The sequence below is a fragment of the Lichenostomus cassidix genome, chromosome 11 (assembly GCF_008360975.1).
Source record: "Lichenostomus cassidix isolate B80296 chromosome 11, HeHo_3.0, whole genome shotgun sequence".
In the NCBI taxonomy this organism is placed as follows: domain Eukaryota; kingdom Metazoa; phylum Chordata; class Aves; order Passeriformes; family Meliphagidae; genus Lichenostomus; species Lichenostomus cassidix.
Genome location: NC_139492.1, coordinates 1,331,577 through 1,350,031, shown reverse-complemented (window position 1 = coordinate 1,350,031; position 18,455 = coordinate 1,331,577). Strand labels below are relative to the sequence as shown.

Below are 18,455 nucleotides of genomic sequence, written 5' to 3'. Positions count from 1 at the left end.
TCCCATGGGGTGCAGGAGCTGGGTCCCACAGGGGTCACACAGGGAGAGGAGAAGCCAAAACTCCCCCTCGTTGACTCCTCAGCCTGAGAACAGCTTGAAATACAAGCTCTGTTTTACTTTTGCAGGGTAACTGTCATTCCCTTACCCCACCTCAGCCAGTTTTATCTTCCTCCAGAAGCACCATCTCTGCAGGCAGGAAAAACAAGACTCCCATCTGCAGGAGCTCGAGCTGTTTGTGAGCCCCGGGGTGACAGGGCAGGCATCATGTCACTGTCCCTGTGGCCAGCTGGTATTTGCTTTTTATTGATTTTCAGGAGGGGAAATGAGTGAAGGCTCCAGAAATTCCCCAGGAGACTAAAAGAGAAAGGAAATAAGACTGAAAGTAACATGGCAATGCAGAAGTTGGCACCCAGAAGGGCTGCTCCTGCCCCAAAGCTTCTGGCTGTGCTCCTGAGGCATCATCCCTGTGGGTCCAGAGGTCTGCAGGGGACCTGGGGACAAATCCTCTTGTGCAGCCAAAGCAGAGGGGCTGGGGACTGTCACTCCAACCCCATCCAGGGCCTCCTGCAGCCCCAAGAGGGGAGAGAAGTGTCTCACAAAGGTGGGGATCAGCGAGAGACCGTAGAGAAAGGAGGCTATAATTGAATAGGCTTGATTAATTTATTTCGGGAAGTGTCAGCTGGGAAGCAGATGGGTGAAGCTGAGGCATAATTTACTGGAGCTGTGAAAAAGCTTTTGATCTGGTGCCCTGTGAGAGGCTGGCTTGGAGGTCACCAGGTACCACAGAGCATCCCAGGGTCAGCTGCTGGTGGGCTGGGAGCAGGGGACATCAGCCAGAGGATTTCCCCTGAAGTGAGAGCAGCACATGTCCTTCTCCACTGCTGTGACCTGTTGGAGTGAGCCCAGAGGAGGCACCAGGATGATCAGAGGGATGGAGCAGCTCTGCTGAGAGCACTGGGATTGTTCAGCCTGGGAAAGGGAAGGCTTTGGGATGACCTAGTTGTAGTCTTCCAGTTCCTGAGAGGCCTACAGTGAGGATGGAGAAGGACTTTGGACAAGGAATGGAGTGACAGGACAAGGGGGAATGGCTTCTCACTTAAATTTAGGTTTAGATCAGATATTAGGAAGAAATTCTTGGCTGTGAGGATGGTGAGCCCCTGGCACAGGGTGCCCAGAGAAGCTGTGGCTGCCCCTGGATACCTGGCAGAGTCCAAGGCCAGGCTGGACAGGGCTTGGAGCAACCTGGGATAATGGAAGGTGTCCCTGCCATGGCAGGGGTGGAATGAGATGAGCTTTGACGTCTTTTTCAAGCCATCCTGCGATTCAGAAGCCTCTGAGGAGAGATCCTGGGGCTTCCCTTGCCCACTTTCAGACACTTGGTCAAGCCCTTGGACCCTGCCCATCCTGCCCATCCTGCCCATCCTGGCCATGTCCCTGCTGCAGTCACCAGCAATGTCCCCACTCTCCACCCACAGCACAGCTCTGAAGGGGCAGGGATGGGGGTGTGGGAGCTTTAATTTCCAGAAGCAGCAAAGATGAAAGATTTGAAAGATAAATGTTTGCTTGTATATGGTTAAAACCCTGCTTAAAATGCCTCTGTTTTCACCAGCTCTCATTCTAATCCCCCCTGGTGCTGTTACTGTGAAGGGAGATGAATAATTCATGGCCGGAGAATGCCTCACTGGGCCTAATCACCACTTTAATTGGAGGTTTAGATCAGAGGCAGCTAATGGCTGCTACAGCGGGGACTCCGTGTATTGTTGACAGTGAGATCCTTGAGTGCCTTATCGTTGGCCTGTTCCAATCCTCCCGGGACACCGCGGCACACAACAGCTCACAGCTACCCAGATACCGAAGGACACAGAGCACGGGGCCAATTAAATCTATCTGGGAAGAGCTGACAACTTTTTTAAACAGAGGAGAGCGGGTGAGGGAAGAATGGTGTCACCCCCTCCTGCCTGCAGCCCGGCGACACAGCGGGTGTGGTGCCAGCATTGCTGAACATCCACGAGCCTGCAAATTGTAGGGATGGAGAGGGGAAGGAGCAGGGATTTCTCCCCAATTTGCCCTCAGGATTATGGCTGGGCACAACAGGAAGCCAGTGCAGAGTGTTGACCCCCTTGTGATCACCCTGGTTGTGGTCTCGGTGAAGGTAGAGCCTCCAGTGCTGTTCTGTTGGGAATGAGCCCAAATTTCTGCTGACCTGTTGGAGTTGGCACAGGGTGTATTTTGACACGGTGGATGGGCTGGGAAGCTCTAGTCGTTGTTTTGGCCCAAATGCTATTAATCCAGTCAGGTTTGTGGAGCTCTGATCAATGGTATGAGCTTTTTCAGCCTTTACAGATGTTGATTTCGAAGTTTGTCATTTTTCCTAAATACCAGAAAAGCTTCTCCAGACTGAACATAAGGAAGCAGCTTTCCCCCAGGGACTTGTTTTACACGCTGGTTTTATTTTAGCCAAGTAGGAGAGGAACTGGTGGGGCTGTGTTAGTATCTGTGATCTGAAACTGCGTGGGGAACACGTCACCTCCTCAGATGTGCCAGCTCTGTGCTGATCTTTGGTTCCTCATTCCCAAGGGCTGGGACCAGCAGTGTGCCTTAATCCTCGAGTCCTGCTGCCCATGAGTCACTGCCCATTTCCATGTTGGGGTCAGCAGCTTGCATCCAGGGAAGAAGCATCTTCCAGCAAGGCATCTGGCTGATCTCGATTTGAAAAATTCCAGGTCTGTGAGAGTCGCTGGCAGTTCCTTGCATTGGTTTCTGCTCCCTCCAGGAGCTTTCCAGGACTGCCTTTGTGGTGTCTGCCCACAAACATGCCATGTTTTGTGGGCAGATTGGAGTCTGTTCACACACGGTGTTTTTCACCCTGAAGAAACTGTTCCCATAGAAGTTTAGAAGGTGGCTGCAGCACCCTTCCCTGCGACACCCAGGGTGTTTTCTGTGACTTGTTACTTGCTTGGAGGCCTCTTGGAGTCTCCCATGGCAGGTGCAAGATTGTTTAGCACACATATGGTGTGATTTTTAGGGTTGTCCTGTGCAGAGCCAGGAGTTGGACTTGATGATCCATGTGGGATCCAACTTCTGTGATTCTGATTCCATAAATACCTCGACATGGTACCTCAGGGCACTTCTGGCTCATTCTCCCTGCTGCCCCTGCTGCATCTCTCTGTCTCTGAGTCCTGGCAGTGTCTGGCCAGGAGGTGAGAGCAGCCCAAGGGTGCTGGTGGTGAGGCTGTGCTGTCCCAGAGTGCCAAAGGCAATTCTGAGCGGGGCAGACACGGATCACAGAGCTGCCACGTCGCTTTGTGTTTATTTCCAGCCAGATTTGCTAATTGTTCGGGTAGTTTCGCTGCAATAAAATCTCACTCCCTCGTAGCCCATCTGCTCTTGGCTGATCCTGCAGGGATGCCATAAATCTGGGCTACGACGACATATCCATTTCCATGGCAACTGACCAATGTAGCAGACAAAACCATGATGTCACGGATAGCACATCTCCAGGGCTTCCACAGGAGAACGAGGCCAGGACAGGGAAAATGCCACTTGAACCCAAGTGCCTGAAGTACAAGGGACAAGACGAAGACAGGGCTGAGCTGCAGGTCCTGCACGCCCTGCTCCAGGGAATTCCCAATGTCAAGGTGATCCTGGCAGACCTGGAAAGCATCAACAGCAGGCTCTTCAGGGGAAAAAATGGAGCATCCTTCAAAACAAAGAGCACAGTTACCAATTTATAGAATCACAGGATGGTTTGGTTTGGAAGGGATCCTAAAGCTCATCTTGTTCCATCCCTCAGCCATGCCAGGGACACTTTCCACTGTCCCAGGTTGCTCCAAGCCCTGTCCAGGACACTGCCAGGGATCCAGGAGCAGCCACAGCTTCTCAGGGCACACTGTGCCAGAGCCTCCCCACCCTTACAAGGAGGAATTTCTTCCCAATATCCCATCTCTCCCTGCCCTCTGGCAGTCTAAAGCCATTCCCTGTGTCCTGTCACTCCAGGCCCTTGCAAAAAGTTTCTCCAACTAAAGTTCAAGCCTGTCCAGTCCTTCTGAGCCACAGGTTGCTGTGAGCTGCTGTCCCTCTCCCTGCTCACAGGGGATGAAGGTCACAGACCCCATTTTGCCACAGGAGCTGTCTCGTGCTGTTGAGATGCCCAGTGAGACCTGCTGAGCCAGCAGCTGCCATCCCACAGGTCACAGAGCAGAGCTGCTCTCTCTGCTGAGCTTTCAGGTGCTCCCCAGGAAGAACAGGCACTAAACCAGGGGGTGGGAATGCTGCAGGTTGGGGAGCTCTGGGTCACAGACCAGCTTGGAGCTCAGTAGTGGTCGTTGTGACACTGTGACAGCTCCTTGGCTTTGAAATTGAGACCTGTGGAAGAACAGTGTGGTTTTGATCCCTGCTTTTCTCCTGTGATGTTTTCTATCCACTTTATTGATGTCTCCTAAAACTGAGATAATCCCAGGCAATTCTCAGCTGTTAAGCCTTTGCTTCCCCTGTCAGGTGCAGGCTGTAGAGGAGCAGAGTAATCGCTGTGCTCTCTCTTTTCACAGCTTTGTGGAGGTTTTGTGTTGTGGAGGTTTTGTGATGCCTTTTAAAAAAAAATTTAAAAGAAAAGAAAATAAACAGCTCCATTCCTGAGCTCTGAAGCTGTGCAGATGTCTTCAAAGAATGGCCAAGAGAGACTGGAGACATACCTGTTTTCCAAGGCATTTCCAGCACTGCCTTCCCAGCAAACAGCAGCACCATCCTGCCATTTCCACGCAGGCACGGTGGGACCAACACCTTCCTGGAGGGTCACCCCTTGCCAGGACATTCCTTAGTGCCAGCACAGCCTGCAGATGCCACTGATAGACGAGCAGCTGCTCTTTTGCATCCCTGGTTTTGTGATTTCAGGAGGCTGTTCTCTCCGCAGGTTCGGTGGGCACCCCGCTGCCCGGCGTGCAAGTGCGCATCGCCAGCGAGAGCACGAGGGACGGAGCTCGGAGCTACACCATCCACGCCCAGGGGGATGAGCACAGCACTCAGGTACTGCTCTGCCCTGTGAAAAGGTGTTCATTCAGGGAAAGTTCTCTCCTTCCCAGCTCTTTGAAACCCTGAGGAGTGAGGCCTGCACTGCTCTAATTCCCAGGAGTTCTGTATCACTGAGTTTCTGGTATTTGTTTGTGGGTTTCTGTAGCTGTGGTGCTTTATGGACTGCACAAGTGCTGTCCATACAGTCATGGAATGGATTGAGTTAGAAGGACCTTAAAGCCCAACCAGATCCACCCCCTGCCATGGCAGGGACACCTTCCACTGTCCCAGGTTGCTCCAAACCCTGTCCAACTTGTCCTTGGACACTTACAGGGATCCAGGGGCAGCCACAGCTTCTCTGGGCATCCTGTGCCAGGGCCTCCATGCCTTCACAAGGAGGAATTCCTTTCCAATATCCCATCTAAACCTCCTGTGTTTCAGTTTGAAGACCAGGTCTAGTGGAAGATCCCTGCTCATGGAACAAGATGAGCTTTAAGGTCCTCCCAACCGAAACCACTCTGTGATTCTGTGGCTGGAAGGGCAGTGCTGATGGCCTTGGGGGTTGCGCTCATTTTGAGACAGCACTGGGGGAAACCCATCAGGTTTCCACAGAAGTCCAGCTCCCTGTTGAGCTCCACATGATAGCTGCACCTGCAGTTCTGGTGTGCCAGAGGTCAGGTGTCTGGGATGGGGCAGTCTGATCTGCCCCGTGTTGGGCTGCCCAAGGTCCAGGCTGTCTGTTCCCACAGCAATGGTTGAGCAGGGTCTGCATTCCTGCCACCTCCCCTCCACAGCCTCACTGTGGGTGTTGTGTTGCTGTGGCAGATCCATCCCCTGGTGATGGCTGGGCTTGGCTGGGCAGATAAATGCTGTGTGTGACAGAGGTGACCCCAGCAGTGACACCCAGCGTGGGTGACACACAGGCAGGCGTGAGATTCAACCTGAAATAGGTTCCTTCACTCTTTCCCCAGGGAAATGGCTTCTCATCCAGCCACCTACATGCTGAGGGTCTAAAAGGAGACACTGCTGGTGTAAGCACTGCCGAGAGGCTCAAGAAAACTTTTTTTGTCTAAATGATGTGGTGGCAGCAGGAGGAGCCAGCAGGACCATGGGCAGCCCCATGGGTGGGTTGTGCTCAGGTTGTGCTCTGTGTTCTGGTGCTGTAGGAGCTGGATCCACCCCAGACATGTAGAACAGCCCAGGGGACAGCTGAGAGGGACCACAGGTTGTGGCTTTTATTAAAAAAAACCCTCTTTTCTGCTCTTTACTCTGTGTCACTGCTGTGGCATGGCTGAGCAGTGGGCAAAGCAGGAGACTCCCCATGTCCTGTTTTTGTCACTTCCCTAGATGAGTTTTATGTTTCACAGGTTTGTCCTCTCATCCCAGAGTTTGCTCTTGGCCTTTTTTTCCCCACTTGAGTGGAACTGAGACATGAAATATAACATGTCCCTTTTAATAATGATCCTATAATGCTTTTTCCCCCTCAGGGATCCCTGGGCGCTTTACAAATTAGGTCTCAGACACGAGAATCCCCAAAGTGCAGCTACTTCCAGGATGAAATGTGGATGTTGTTTTACTGAATTATGAGAGATAAAAATATGGAATGTTATTTTTTCTGCTCAGTACTCCTTCCCCTTCCTTCTCATTGCACTGAGTGACCAGAGAAGGGGTCAGATGATGTGTCTGGTGCTGGAAGCCCACCACCTCCTCAGGGCTTCACTGAGCTGGGATTCACATAACTTTTCTCTTTCCTCTGGCTTCAGGCTGCTTATTTTGGGGGCAAAGAACTTGCCCTTTACGCAGTGATTTCTCACATAGATGCTCCAGCCCCACGGCTCACAATTCTTCTGGCGTTGGCTCCCTGCCCCTTGCTGATGGTTTGCTTTCCGTCAGGCTCTCCCTTGGGGATCTGTTGAATGTTCTGGTGAATTCTCAAGTCATCAGGCAGGGAGGGTGTGGGGAGGTGGTAATTTGCTTCTGGGCCTTGGCTCAGGGGTTGGTCCCTCTCTGAAAAGCTGTCCCCATCTCACCCACCGTTCCTCTTGTCCCAGCTTAACTGGGAGTTTCTTCAGGCTGAAGGGAGAGCAATGGTCCCATCTGTTCAGGCCACCCTAGGAGAGAGTGGCTGCCTGGGTACCTCCAGGACATCCACAGCATTTCCAGGAGCAGAGCAGAGCCAGCTGCCACTGTCCCTGGGACTGTCACAAGGTGGGAAGAACAGTCCCTGCTCCCAGCATGTGTTGGCACAGAGGGATGCGTGGAGATGGCAGGAGTTTGGGTTTTTTTATGCCCTGGGCACGGAGTGTGACTTTCCCTGGTGTGACCGCGCGGGCGGGCAGGTGGCAGCCATGGTGACAACACCTCTGCTCACAGGGATGCTGGAATTCCAGTGCCTCACACCTGCGGTCCCAGGCAGAGCCTCACCTGCTCAGAGCCTGCCCCAGACACTGCTGCTGGCACTGTGTGCATCATGCTTGGTTAATAATTCATGTCAGGAGAGACAACGTCAGTGGAATTTATTTAAAACAAGGCGGATCTGACAGTCCGAGTGCTCATCACGCTCCAGCAGTCTGAGAAAAGCCTGGCTTTGTTTAAAGCAGCTCCTCCATGGTGCAGGGGCTGGCCCAGGGCTGGGAAGAGGTGGTTGGTGTCACCCTGCTTGTGCCACCAGATAACCCTGTGGCCTTTTCCTTGCCTCTTATGAGAAGGATGAACGAATCGTTCCTCTTCTCCCTCGCAGGAGGGCTCTGAGCCTGGAGATGGCTGAGGGAGACCTCAGGGTCTTCAACGTCCTTGTGAGGGCCAGCAGAGGGGCAGGTATGATCTCTTCCCTCTGGTGACCTGTGGCAGGACCCAAGGGAGCAGCTGGAGCTGTGTCAGGGCAGGTTTAGGGTGGATATCAGGGAAAGGTTCTACCCCACAGGGTGGTGAGCACTGAACAGGCTGCCCAGAGAATGGGCTGCCAGAGCTCCAGGAGGGTTTGAACAGCACTGCCAGGGACAGGATGGGATTGTTGGGGTCTCTGTGCAGGGCCAGAAGTTGGGTTGCTGATCCTGTGGGTCCTTCCAGCTCAGGATATTCTGTGATTCCATGGTTGGAGTTGGGGTGCTGAGCACCCCGGTAGGAGTTGGGCTCTGAGCCATCTCTCCTCCCTGGGCTCCTTCCAGCAGGTGATCTCTGTGCAGGGCTGAGGCATTGTCAGGGCAATCTGCCAGGCGTTCACACCTCGGCTGTGCCTGCAGAGCCCTCCTGACTGCGAGCAGAGAGCTCTGCCTTTGCCAAGGGAATTGTCTGCAGAGCCTCGCAAGGTCAGCGCTCGCGTTGGGCTGAGTTCCTGCCTTCTGCTCCCACCTCAGCAGGCGTTCTCCGAGCTGTTCCTTCCCCACTAACACAGTCACTCCCTTTCCTTTCGTGCCGGTGCCCTTTGGACACGTGTGATCCAAACAGGAGCGGCGGAGGAGGAGGAGGAGGATGAGGAAGGCGTGTGAGTGGCAGGGAGCTGAGGAGAGTTCCTGCTCTGCCATCCGGTAACTGCCTGAGCTTGCAGCAGGGGACCTCTGTAATTTGCAAAGTTGATTCCTGGCACACCCTGAAGATCAATAATCTACTTAGCTGAAAGTTTGCTGGATCTCTGTTCTTCCCTGCATTTTCTCCCATCCCTTGACTGAGTGCTGGATTCCTTTCCCGCACGTGCTCCAGCCCTTCAGTCTCCTCTCATCTCAGGACCCTGTGCTCTGTTCATCCCATTTGCTCAGCTTTTCAGCCAGCTCCTGCTCTGCTCCCTCGGAGTGTTTTGCACCTTGCAAGCACTCATTTCCAGAGCTGGCATGGAGCCACATAGATCGGGCTGGATCAGGCTGCCTGGGGCTGCTCCGGGACTGCCAACACCCAAACAAGGTGCTCCAGCCTGACAGATCTGCTCGCTGCTCTGTCTGTTCCAGTCGAGGATGTGCAGCAGCCTGGGGACACCTGTGACAGGCCAGCGTGGGCAGGAGGTGACAGTCCCATCAGAGTCACAGGCAGGAGTGTGGGGACACAGAGCTTGGCCCTGGAGAGATGCTGTCCTGGCAGTGCTGGCAGAAGTGCTTCTCCTCCAACACATCCCTGGGGAGCAGAGGTGTGCAGGTGGATGTCAGGGACAAGCCCTTGGCCACTTTGAGTCATCCCACATCTTGCTCCTGGAGCCACTGGCATCCAAAGCAATTCCTCAGCTTTCCACCTTCCCTAGTCTGCTGAGCCCATCTGACCATTCAGGTTCAGTAATCCTTACCCACAGCCCAGAGTGCTTTTTCCCCTGAGGTTTTTTTTCCCCTGAAATTTTGGCAGCTCTCCCTGTGGCTCCAGCGCCCAGGAAAGGGTTACAGCTCTCCAGCTCTGAACGTTTCAGTTTGCTTTGTTCAGTGCAATGCATATTTCATACGCTCAGCTTCCCAGCTGGCAGAGGCCTGGAAACCCTGCAAGCTGTCGGGTATTGTCTCTCTCCTTCTTTACTTGTTTGTTTGTTGGGTTTTTTGGGTTGTCATTTTTGTTGGATTTCTATTTTTTTTTTTTTTTGCATCTCTCCCAAATTGCTCTCTCTCACGAAAGCCCAGCCCCGGTGCTGACAATGGGGGGCTATCAATAGCTAAGTGGCTTCCCAGCTGTAGCCAAGGCAGGGCTGTAGCCAGGGCTTTTATGGCGAGCAATTTCCTCGTGCCGAGGCTGCGGAGGGACGGATGGGTTGCAGGAGCTGGCAGCAGCAGGACGCTGTGCCATGGGCTTCCCCCCCTCCCAAAGGTTGTAATTATCTCGTTGTTTATCCATATGCAAGCTGTCGGCCTGGATGGGAACGGGCTGGGCTATGGCTGTCCCTCCCCAAAGCCACCAGCATCTCTGTCCTTCTCCTCCTCCCCATGTCCCCTGGGTCTGTGCCATCTGCTCACAGCTTGCTGCTGGTTGGCAGCACCTCGGCGGGGCTGGGGGCAGCTGGCACTGTCCCCTGTGGTTGTGACCAGAACTCTTGGCTGTTGAGGGACCAGGAGCAGCTCCACCTCACTCATGTTCACCCCAGGTCTCTGGAGGAGCTGTGGGGAGATGCCCACTCAGATGCCAGGGTTCTTTCAGAGGACATGGCTGTTCCCCATGGGTGCTGTGGGTCTGGGTGCTTGGCACATGGATCCCTGTGGGATTCTCACCCATCCAGATATTCCATAACAGCTGGTCTGACTGTAGCTGGCTCTTCTCCAGGGGCCAGAGATGGGCATGTGCCAGCCGTGCTTGGAAATGGCCATGGATAGACATGACCTGGCCCAGGGAGTCCTCTCTCAGAGGAACAACCAGAGGAACACTTGGATTGTTCCTTTCCTATCCTGTTCAGACCTCAGCCTAGAACAATTCATTCTCTGTCCTCAGTGCTCCTGCACTTCCAGAACAATTCTCCTCCGATTTTTCACCTGGTTTCTTGTCCCTGCTCCATCCCTTCCTCATATATTGGTACCTCGATGGTGAGCTTTACCTCCAGCATCCCCATTCCTTCTCTCATGAGCAGCTTTTCCTCTGCTCTGTGATCTCTCCCATCAGGCAGTGTGGGGAATGTGTTCTTGAAGGCAATCTGGATTAGATCTGCAGCTTTTCCTCTATCTGCAACCCCAACCCTCAGGATTTCTGGCACAATTCACCTTTGGTAAAAACACTGCATTTAGTCCCATTTTCCATTTGCCTTTGCTTCTTCCAAAACCTCCTTCCAAAGCCCTCACAGTGCTGGGCAATGCACTTGTGTATGTTCCAGTTATCATTTTTGTTTCCCCACAATTCTCTCATCTCCTCAGGATCCTGTTTTGTGTCCTGCCCAAGTAATTCAAGAGTCTCCATGTTGTTGCCCAGGCTGCTTTTGTTCCTGTATAAACATTTTAGTTGCTTCTCATTGATCACATCCAGTTCCTTACTCAACTCAGGCATTAATTCCATTTTCAGATGTATTTATATCTCCTTCCTTCTTTCTGTCTGCCCTCTGATTTTTTTTTTTTTTTAATTTGTGGCCACAGCTCTATTTTATTTCTTCCTGTTAGTAAAAGTGAAGGCAGAGGTTACATTAACATCATGTCCCCTTGTTTCTCAGCTGAAAACTCTTCCCATCACAGGGACAGCCTTGATCCCAGGAGAATATTTCCTTGCACATGGAAGTTGAATCCATCTGTTGAGAAGAACCCTCTTTCTACAAGTGTTCCCTTTGAGCTCACCTTTGTCACAGCACCCTCAGGATCTCTGTTCATCTCTTTGTTGTTGTTTTTTGCTTCCATGGAATCCCAGACTGGTTTGGGTTGGGAGGATTTAGCTTATCTCATTCCATGGGCAGGGAACAAGGCTAGACTATTCCACTGGACTATTCCTCTTTGTAGCTGAGGGGAGGTTTGGGTGTTTGTGGAAGAGCCCTGGGCATGGCAGGGAGGTGCTGAAGCAGAGGCTGAAGAAGGAGGAACAGCCTCTGTCCCAGAGTCCTTCCAGCCAAGGGGAGCACAGGATGGCTCAGCTGGGAAGCAATTAGACGTTGTGGGGCAGTGTGTGTGCAGTCAGCTCATCACAGCCTCCCAAACTCCACTTTTAGGGGAGGCTGATGCAAACCAAACCCAAGGTGGGCCACTAATTGAGTCTTTGCCTGGTCCTCTGCCTGCCCTGAGCCCAGAATCATCACGAGGGCACATCAGGAGCTTTCCCCTAACGAGGAGAGCCGAGGGAGAGGGAGGATGTGCTGACATCTCGCCTCGTTTATCATCCCAAGAAGCCTGCAAATGCAAGGGATGAGAACAGCAGCATGGAGAGCTGTTGGCATCTCTGCAGTAGTGTCACACATTTAATTTATGGTGCTAATATAGATCAAGAAGTTTTGTGTCCATGGAACAACTGCGGGGAGGACTGACCTTTCCCAAACTTGGCTTGTTTTCTGTTGTGCTTTTGGGATCATCTGGAGCTAATCAGGCTGGTAACTTTAAAAAGTCAGTATTGCCTAAAAATATAGACAATCACTTTTGTTTTCAGTGGAGCAGCATTTGCTGTAAGTAGAGGGTTGGGTTGTTTGAAAGTAAGTTTCAGTGTTCCAACTCCACTGTGCACCAGCCTTGCTTTTAAATTTATAACTCTTCAAAATGAAAAGTAAATGGATTGTGTTATTCCCAGCCCTTTTATAAAAGTTAACATTGCAAAAACAGATGTGAAATGTGGCCTCACAGATTACAGCCTGAGCTTGGGGTTTTTAGGTTGGGGTTTTATTTTTTCCTTACTCTCTCTGTGCTGTGTCCCCGAGGAGCAGAAATCTGCCTTTTTCCAGCAGGAGGAAAATTGTTCTGTGTCTAAATTGCCTCCTGCCAGGCTTGTGTGGATGCTGCAGGACACAGAGCTCCGAGGAACGATAATGCCTTTACAAAAACATGCAACTTAGCAGGGAATTTTTAATTAGGATTGTGCAGGAAAGTTCAGATTGCCTGGGAATTTGGTAATGCTCTAACAAACCTCACAGTCCTAGGACAAGGTGGGGATTGGCGACAGGTTGGATGCAATGATCCTGGAGGGCTTTTCCAACCTCAGTGATCCTGGGATTCTGGGACAAGGCTTTGGGCCACCAAAGGTGGTGACTGACTTGAGGGGGTGACTGAGGGGACAGGGAGGTGCTGGTGGCAGTTAAGCTCCAGCAGAGAGTGGGCAGCCTGGCAGGGCATCTGAGCTCCACAGCCTGACTTGGGGTGTAGGACAGAGCTGGATGAGTCCTTCAGGCTTTGTGCTATCATTGCCTGTGCTCTGGTGTGTTAAAAAAACCCAACAAACACCAGGAAAAAGTTACTTCTCTGGCAGAGCAGCTCAAAGGGCTCCGTCACTTCCACAAACCTCACATACATAAATTATTGCCTTCTATTAGTCACTTAAGGGCTCAGTTGCTTAATTATTTTGATCACAGTAATCATTTATTTACAAGGTGGGGAAAAATGCCAAACACTTCCAAGCCGAGCAGCGCAGCAGGGAGGAGGCAGGGCTGCAGAAGCATTTCTTTCCTCCCCACAAGTCAAAATGCTTTTGCTTCATAGAATTGTGAAGTCCCTTTTGAGGTCTTTGCTGAGAGATGATCCACAGCCTGCAGTGCTCCCTCAGGAAAGAAGTTCAGCAAAGCCAAGTGCAGGGCTGGAGGGACAGGACAAGGGGGAATGGCTTTAAACTGAAAGGAGGTAGGCTTAGATGGGATACTGGGAAGGAATTCTTGGCTGTGAGGGTGCTGAGGCCCTGGCACAGGCTGCCCAGAGAAGCTGTGGCTGCTCCTGGATCCCTGGAAGTGTCCAAGGCCAGGTTGGATGGGGCTTGGAGCACCCTGGGATAGTGGAAGGTGTCTCTGCCCATGGCAGGGGGTGGATCTGGATAAACTTTGAGGTCTTTTCCAACCCAAACACTTCCATGACTCTGTGAGTATTTGCAGAGTGCAGGAAGAAGGAGACATCTGGTAGAATTTAAATGTGTCCTCCTAAAACCTGCTCTTTGCAACCTGAAGGTATTTGGGTTTTTTTCCTAAAAACCTGTCTTCCTCCCAGTTCCCAGCCAAGAGCACTCTCATCTCCTCAAACCTCACCTTCCAGCTTCCTCTCTGTGTCTCCCACATGCTTCTGCTTAGGAATCTGCCGTGCCTTTCCTGCTTCCCAGAGAAGGACACATCACTGTGAGCCTTCCCTAATTCCATTAAAGTCCATTAGGAGCTCCTCTGCCGCAGCTCCCAGAGGAGCACAGGGCAGAGACCGCAGGAAAACAAAGGGCCACTTTGAACAAATCCCAGGGCCCTGTGCCAGCCAGGGATTCCCAGCTCTTTACAAACCACCCTCCTAATAAAGAGGTAAAATGGGAACGGGGGGGAAATATGCATTTTCTAATCGCCCAGCTTTAGGCCTTCAAAGGATTTATTACAACCTTTTATTTCCATGCGTGGAAAATGGAATGTTATCTCGTGAGCCGGCTGGTCCAGCTCGGCTGGGCTTAGAGCAGGGAGTTCTCAGACAGCAACCTACAGGGCCACACTGTGCCTGGGTGTTAAACCTGCTGGAATGCATTAAAATATGGCACTGGGAGAGGAGGAGATCTGTGCACTCAGCAGTGTGATGTTTCCAGCAGCTGCTTGTGCCATCGAGCTGTGCAGGGAGCCGCAGGGATTGGAGGGAGAAAGGAAACAACCACCCCAACTATGTGCTGCCATCCCTGCTCCCAGAGCCAGCCAGCGTGGTGTACCTGGGATTTTAGAGGGATCAGACACGAGGGGTTGGAGGAGATAAATGCCATGAACCTTGAATTTGAATTGCTGCTGTTGGGGAGGTGGTTTGTGCCCCTGTGCCACGCTGGGGAGTAGTGCTGGTGACACTGCGAGTGCAGCAGGCAAAATCCTATTAAGATAACGTCACGGCCTCTCTGTTTTACTGTTTGCAAGCCAGCCATAACATCATTAAATTACACAACAGGGAGGTGCCTGCTGCCAAGGGGCTCTGCTCGAGATAAGATGTGGGTTGAGCCACTGCCAAAATTGGAGTTGATGTGACAAGAAATTTGGAGCGGGTTCAAGGCTTGATTCGCCCCAGACACGGCAGTGTGCAGGTAAACACCGGGCAGGATTGATCCCTGGGGCTGTGCAGGTATCCAGCACCGTGGGCTCCTGGGCAGGATGGGGCTGGAGGGGTTTGTAGCAGTCAGATTTACACCTGATCTTGTGTGCAGCGCTGACAAGAAAAAGCCAAAGCCTGGCAGGATGTGTAGGTGAAGCTCAGGGAGCTGTTTGCAGGTTTTTACCTCTGCCATGCCCTCCCCAGCCCTTTTGGGGAGTGGGAAGGAGCCCAAACACTGCTCAGGGAAGCTGCTTGTTTTGTGATGCCACAGCTGGACCAGCAGGGAAAAGAGTGAGAAGAAAGAGCTGCATAATAAAACTCCACACAACCTCTAACAGCCCTGAAAACAGCTCAGCTGTGTGTGCTCAGATCTTCTTGTCACCCCATCCTCCAGGACAGGACATCTAGAAGAAATAACTTCAAAATAATGCCTTAGAAGCAGTTTTCTAAGTATTTTCCATTAGGGAAGCTTCGTTTCCATGAGAGGCTGCAGAGAGCCTGCCCTGCCCTGGGACTGGCTGGTGCTCCAGCACTGCTATTACAGCTTTCCCTCATGGTCCTGTTTCTGGCACTGCTGATTTTTGGGATCCCAGATGGATCTCAGCCGTTGCAGCAGCAAGAGTACAACATGGCTGGGCAGGTGACTGGGAATTCCTGTTCTCCACAGAGGGATGGAGCAGTGTGCCCAGACACAGCTCACAGCACCCTTCTGTCCCAGCAGTGCCTTTGCTGGGACTGTGGCTTTAAACTGACAGAGGGTGGGGTTAGATGGGATATTGAGAAGAAATTGTTCCCTGTGAGGGTGGTGAGGCCTTGGAGTAGATTTCCCAGAGAAGCTGTGGCTGCCCCTGGATCCCTGGAAGTGTCCAAGGCCAGGCTGGATGGGGCTTGGAGTGGCCTGGGCTAGTGGAAGGTGTGCCTGCCATGGCAGAGATGAACTGTTTGTGTTTCCAACCCAAACCATTCCAAGATTCCCTGATCTTCCCTGCAAAAGGCTTGAGGCTAACACTGTCCCATGGATGCTGTGACGTTTGTGTCTCTCTAGTGCCTCATCCCTCAGCCTGCTGCATCCTTTAATTCCTGAGTGATGGATGTGCAGGAGATGAGACACTGGCCATGACAGGCACGTCTGTGACCTTCCTGCAATCCCCCAGTTTCTATAACAGCAGGATATTTGTTGTGTTGCCATAGAAAACCTGCCTGGGCAGGTTTGCAGGGAACAGGGTTGTCACTGCAACCATTCCAGTGAGCCTGGAAGAGGCCACGTGTCCCTGAGAATAGATCAGAGGGTGTTCCCTGCCACCTCCTCAGGAGGAAATGAGTGTTAGATTGACAGTTTTGGAAAGTGATGGTTTTTATCTCTGAACAGAGCAGGGAGCTTGGCACAGCCACAGGAGCATGAGAGGTGGGATTGTTCAACCTGGAGAAGAGAAGGCTCTGGAGAGACCTTAGAGCCCCTGCCAGTGCCTAAGAGGATCCCAGGGAGCTGGAGAGGGACTTGGGACAAAGGGTGGAGGGACAGGACAAGGGGGAATGGCTTCCCACTGCCAGAGGGCAGGGATAGATGGGATATTGGGAAGCAGTTCTTCCCTGTGAGGGTGGTGAGGCCCTGGCACAGGTGCCCTGAGAAGCTCTGGCTGCCCCTGGATCCCTGGAAGGGATCAGAAAAGATCATCCCTTTCCCAAGAGTATTTCCTGCAGGTTTGCATGTGAGATCTCTCTCCCAGCAGCTGGAAGGTGTCACCTTGGACTGCAGTTCCAGGATTGCAATCCTTGTTTTCACAGAACACAGATGTTGATTTCCAGTGCTTTGGAATACCTAAAGCACCTGCATGAGTCCTTCCACCTAAGGAAAGATATCCTGCAGGTGGGCAGGGTGTGGTGGAGGCTGGCAAAGGCTGGAAGAGCACGAGGTGTGGGTCCTGCATGTTCCCTGCACTCACTGTGTGCCTGTCCTAGGTGACCCCAGGCCTGGAGGGACAGGAGGGGGAGCTGCTGGTGAGAGGAGCCTCGGTGTTCAGAGAATACTGGAACAGACCCAAGGAAACGGCCGACGCCTTCACACCCGACGGCTGGTTCAGAACAGGTACAGCAGTGGGGACAGGGCAACAGGGGACAGGGGACAGCAGCTCTGGGGTGCTCCACAGGGCTGAGGGGGCTTGGAATTGGGGGTGGCAGCTGGGAGTGCAGGCTGGATGTTGTTCAGGATGGGGCTTTGCCTACTTGGGCTGTATGGAGTCACCAAGTAATGGGGGATGTTTGGGGTCCTTTGCTCCCAAGCACAGAACACCACTGCTTCGTATATTCCAGGGAATTCAGCTTTGCAAACAGGTGGGATTTGTCTCAGTTTACACAGGGCTGTGTCACAGAATCATTAATTACCAACTGCAGCTCCCTGACAGGAGGGTGGTCTGGCTCTACTTGCAGGCTACCAGTGATTTGAGGAAATGGCCTCAAGCTGTGCCAGGGGAGGTCAGGTTGGACATCAGGAGGAATTTCTTCGTGGAAAAGGTTGTTCATTGGCAGGGGCTGTGACATGGTGGAGTCCCTGTCCCTGGAGGTGCCCAGGGAACGCCTGATGTGGCACTCAGTGCTCTGGGCTGGGTTGGAGTCAGGCACAGGTTGGAATTGATGACCCTGGAGGTCTTTCCCAGCCTCCATCATTCTGGAATTCTCTGATATCTTATTTCCCCATTCCCCTCTTTACTGCATGTTAGCAGTGCAGTGGTGTCAGGAGTCAGGCTGGATTTCTGATGCCTTCTGTGTAACCTGATTTATTGAGGGCTCCTGAAGAAGCTGTGATTTATTCTAATTGTTCTCCCGAAGCAGAGCTCACTCTGCCAGCAGTGTCACCACGAGTCCCCAGGCCAGGCAGGTACCACGGGCTGGGACTGGAGCATCACCAGCCCACACATGGGGTGCAGGGCAATCAGCTTTCAAAATTTTTTTAGTCGACGCTCCTGATGAATATTTCAGCTGCAAAGGAATAGCGTGCATTAATTATTGCAAAGAGATGTCTTTAGGAGAAAATGATTTTGAAATTCAGTTTAATTTCATTGTAATGCGCCGCAAACAGGAAGGGAGTATGTGTGTTTAATTGGCTCTCGGGGGTAAGGCCGGGAAGATGGCATGCCTTTGTCACAGGCCATTAGTGATACAGACTGCATAATGAGGGACTACAATCAGCTCACAGCTGCCGGCTCCTACGGGGAGAGAATGATATTAAATAGAAATCAGTATAAATTAAACTTAACCCTTTCGCCAACCGAGCAAAGCTCGGAGCTGGAAACAAGGGAGGAGAGCAGGGACAGGACTGGGGGGTTCAGGGTGGGTCAGGGGATGTTTGGACAACCTCTCCAGTGGCCAGGTGACCTCCCTGATGTCCCTCTGCCCTCGGGCAGGAGGCTTGAACTCCCTTCCCCATCCCTACCCCCATTCTGCCTTCCTTACCTCCCTTTCCTCTCCTGCTCTGTCTCTCGTGGATATCAGGTCGATGCTGCTGGGTTTTTCCCAAGCCTCATTTATCCTGCAGTGCCAGGAGTGATCCCATGGCCTCATCCTCACCCTGCCTGCCCCAGCCTCATCAGCAGCCTCTGGAGATCACTCAGAGGTGCCAAATGTCCTGTGGTGGCAAAAAGCCCTGAGGGAATGAAAGGGGTTGTGTCCTGTCACAGGGATTGGAGCTGGAAGGTGAATTATCCCCATTAAGCACAAGTTGGTTACTCTGGAGCCAAAACCATGCTGACAGGATCCAACAGAGGTGAATCCTGGCTGCTGACAGGCTGTAATTCCCAAATTCTGCCACTTCCAGGACGTCCAGGTGAGTGTTTCTTAAAGGTGAGGCTG

General features: G+C 52.3%; 1 protein-coding gene across 2 annotated transcripts in view; it reads left to right on the top strand.

The window, feature by feature from the left end:
* Nucleotides 1-18,455, top strand: part of ACSF3 (acyl-CoA synthetase family member 3) — a 50,297-nt gene that overhangs the window by 15,615 nt on the left and 16,227 nt on the right. For both annotated transcript variants that reach the window (XM_085071352.1, XM_085071351.1), the window contains exons 6-7: nt 4,910-5,022; nt 16,569-16,695. In XM_085071352.1, the coding sequence (XP_084927478.1) occupies nt 4,910-5,022; nt 16,569-16,695 (240 nt within the window). The remainder of the gene's footprint in view (nt 1-4,909; nt 5,023-16,568; nt 16,696-18,455) is intronic.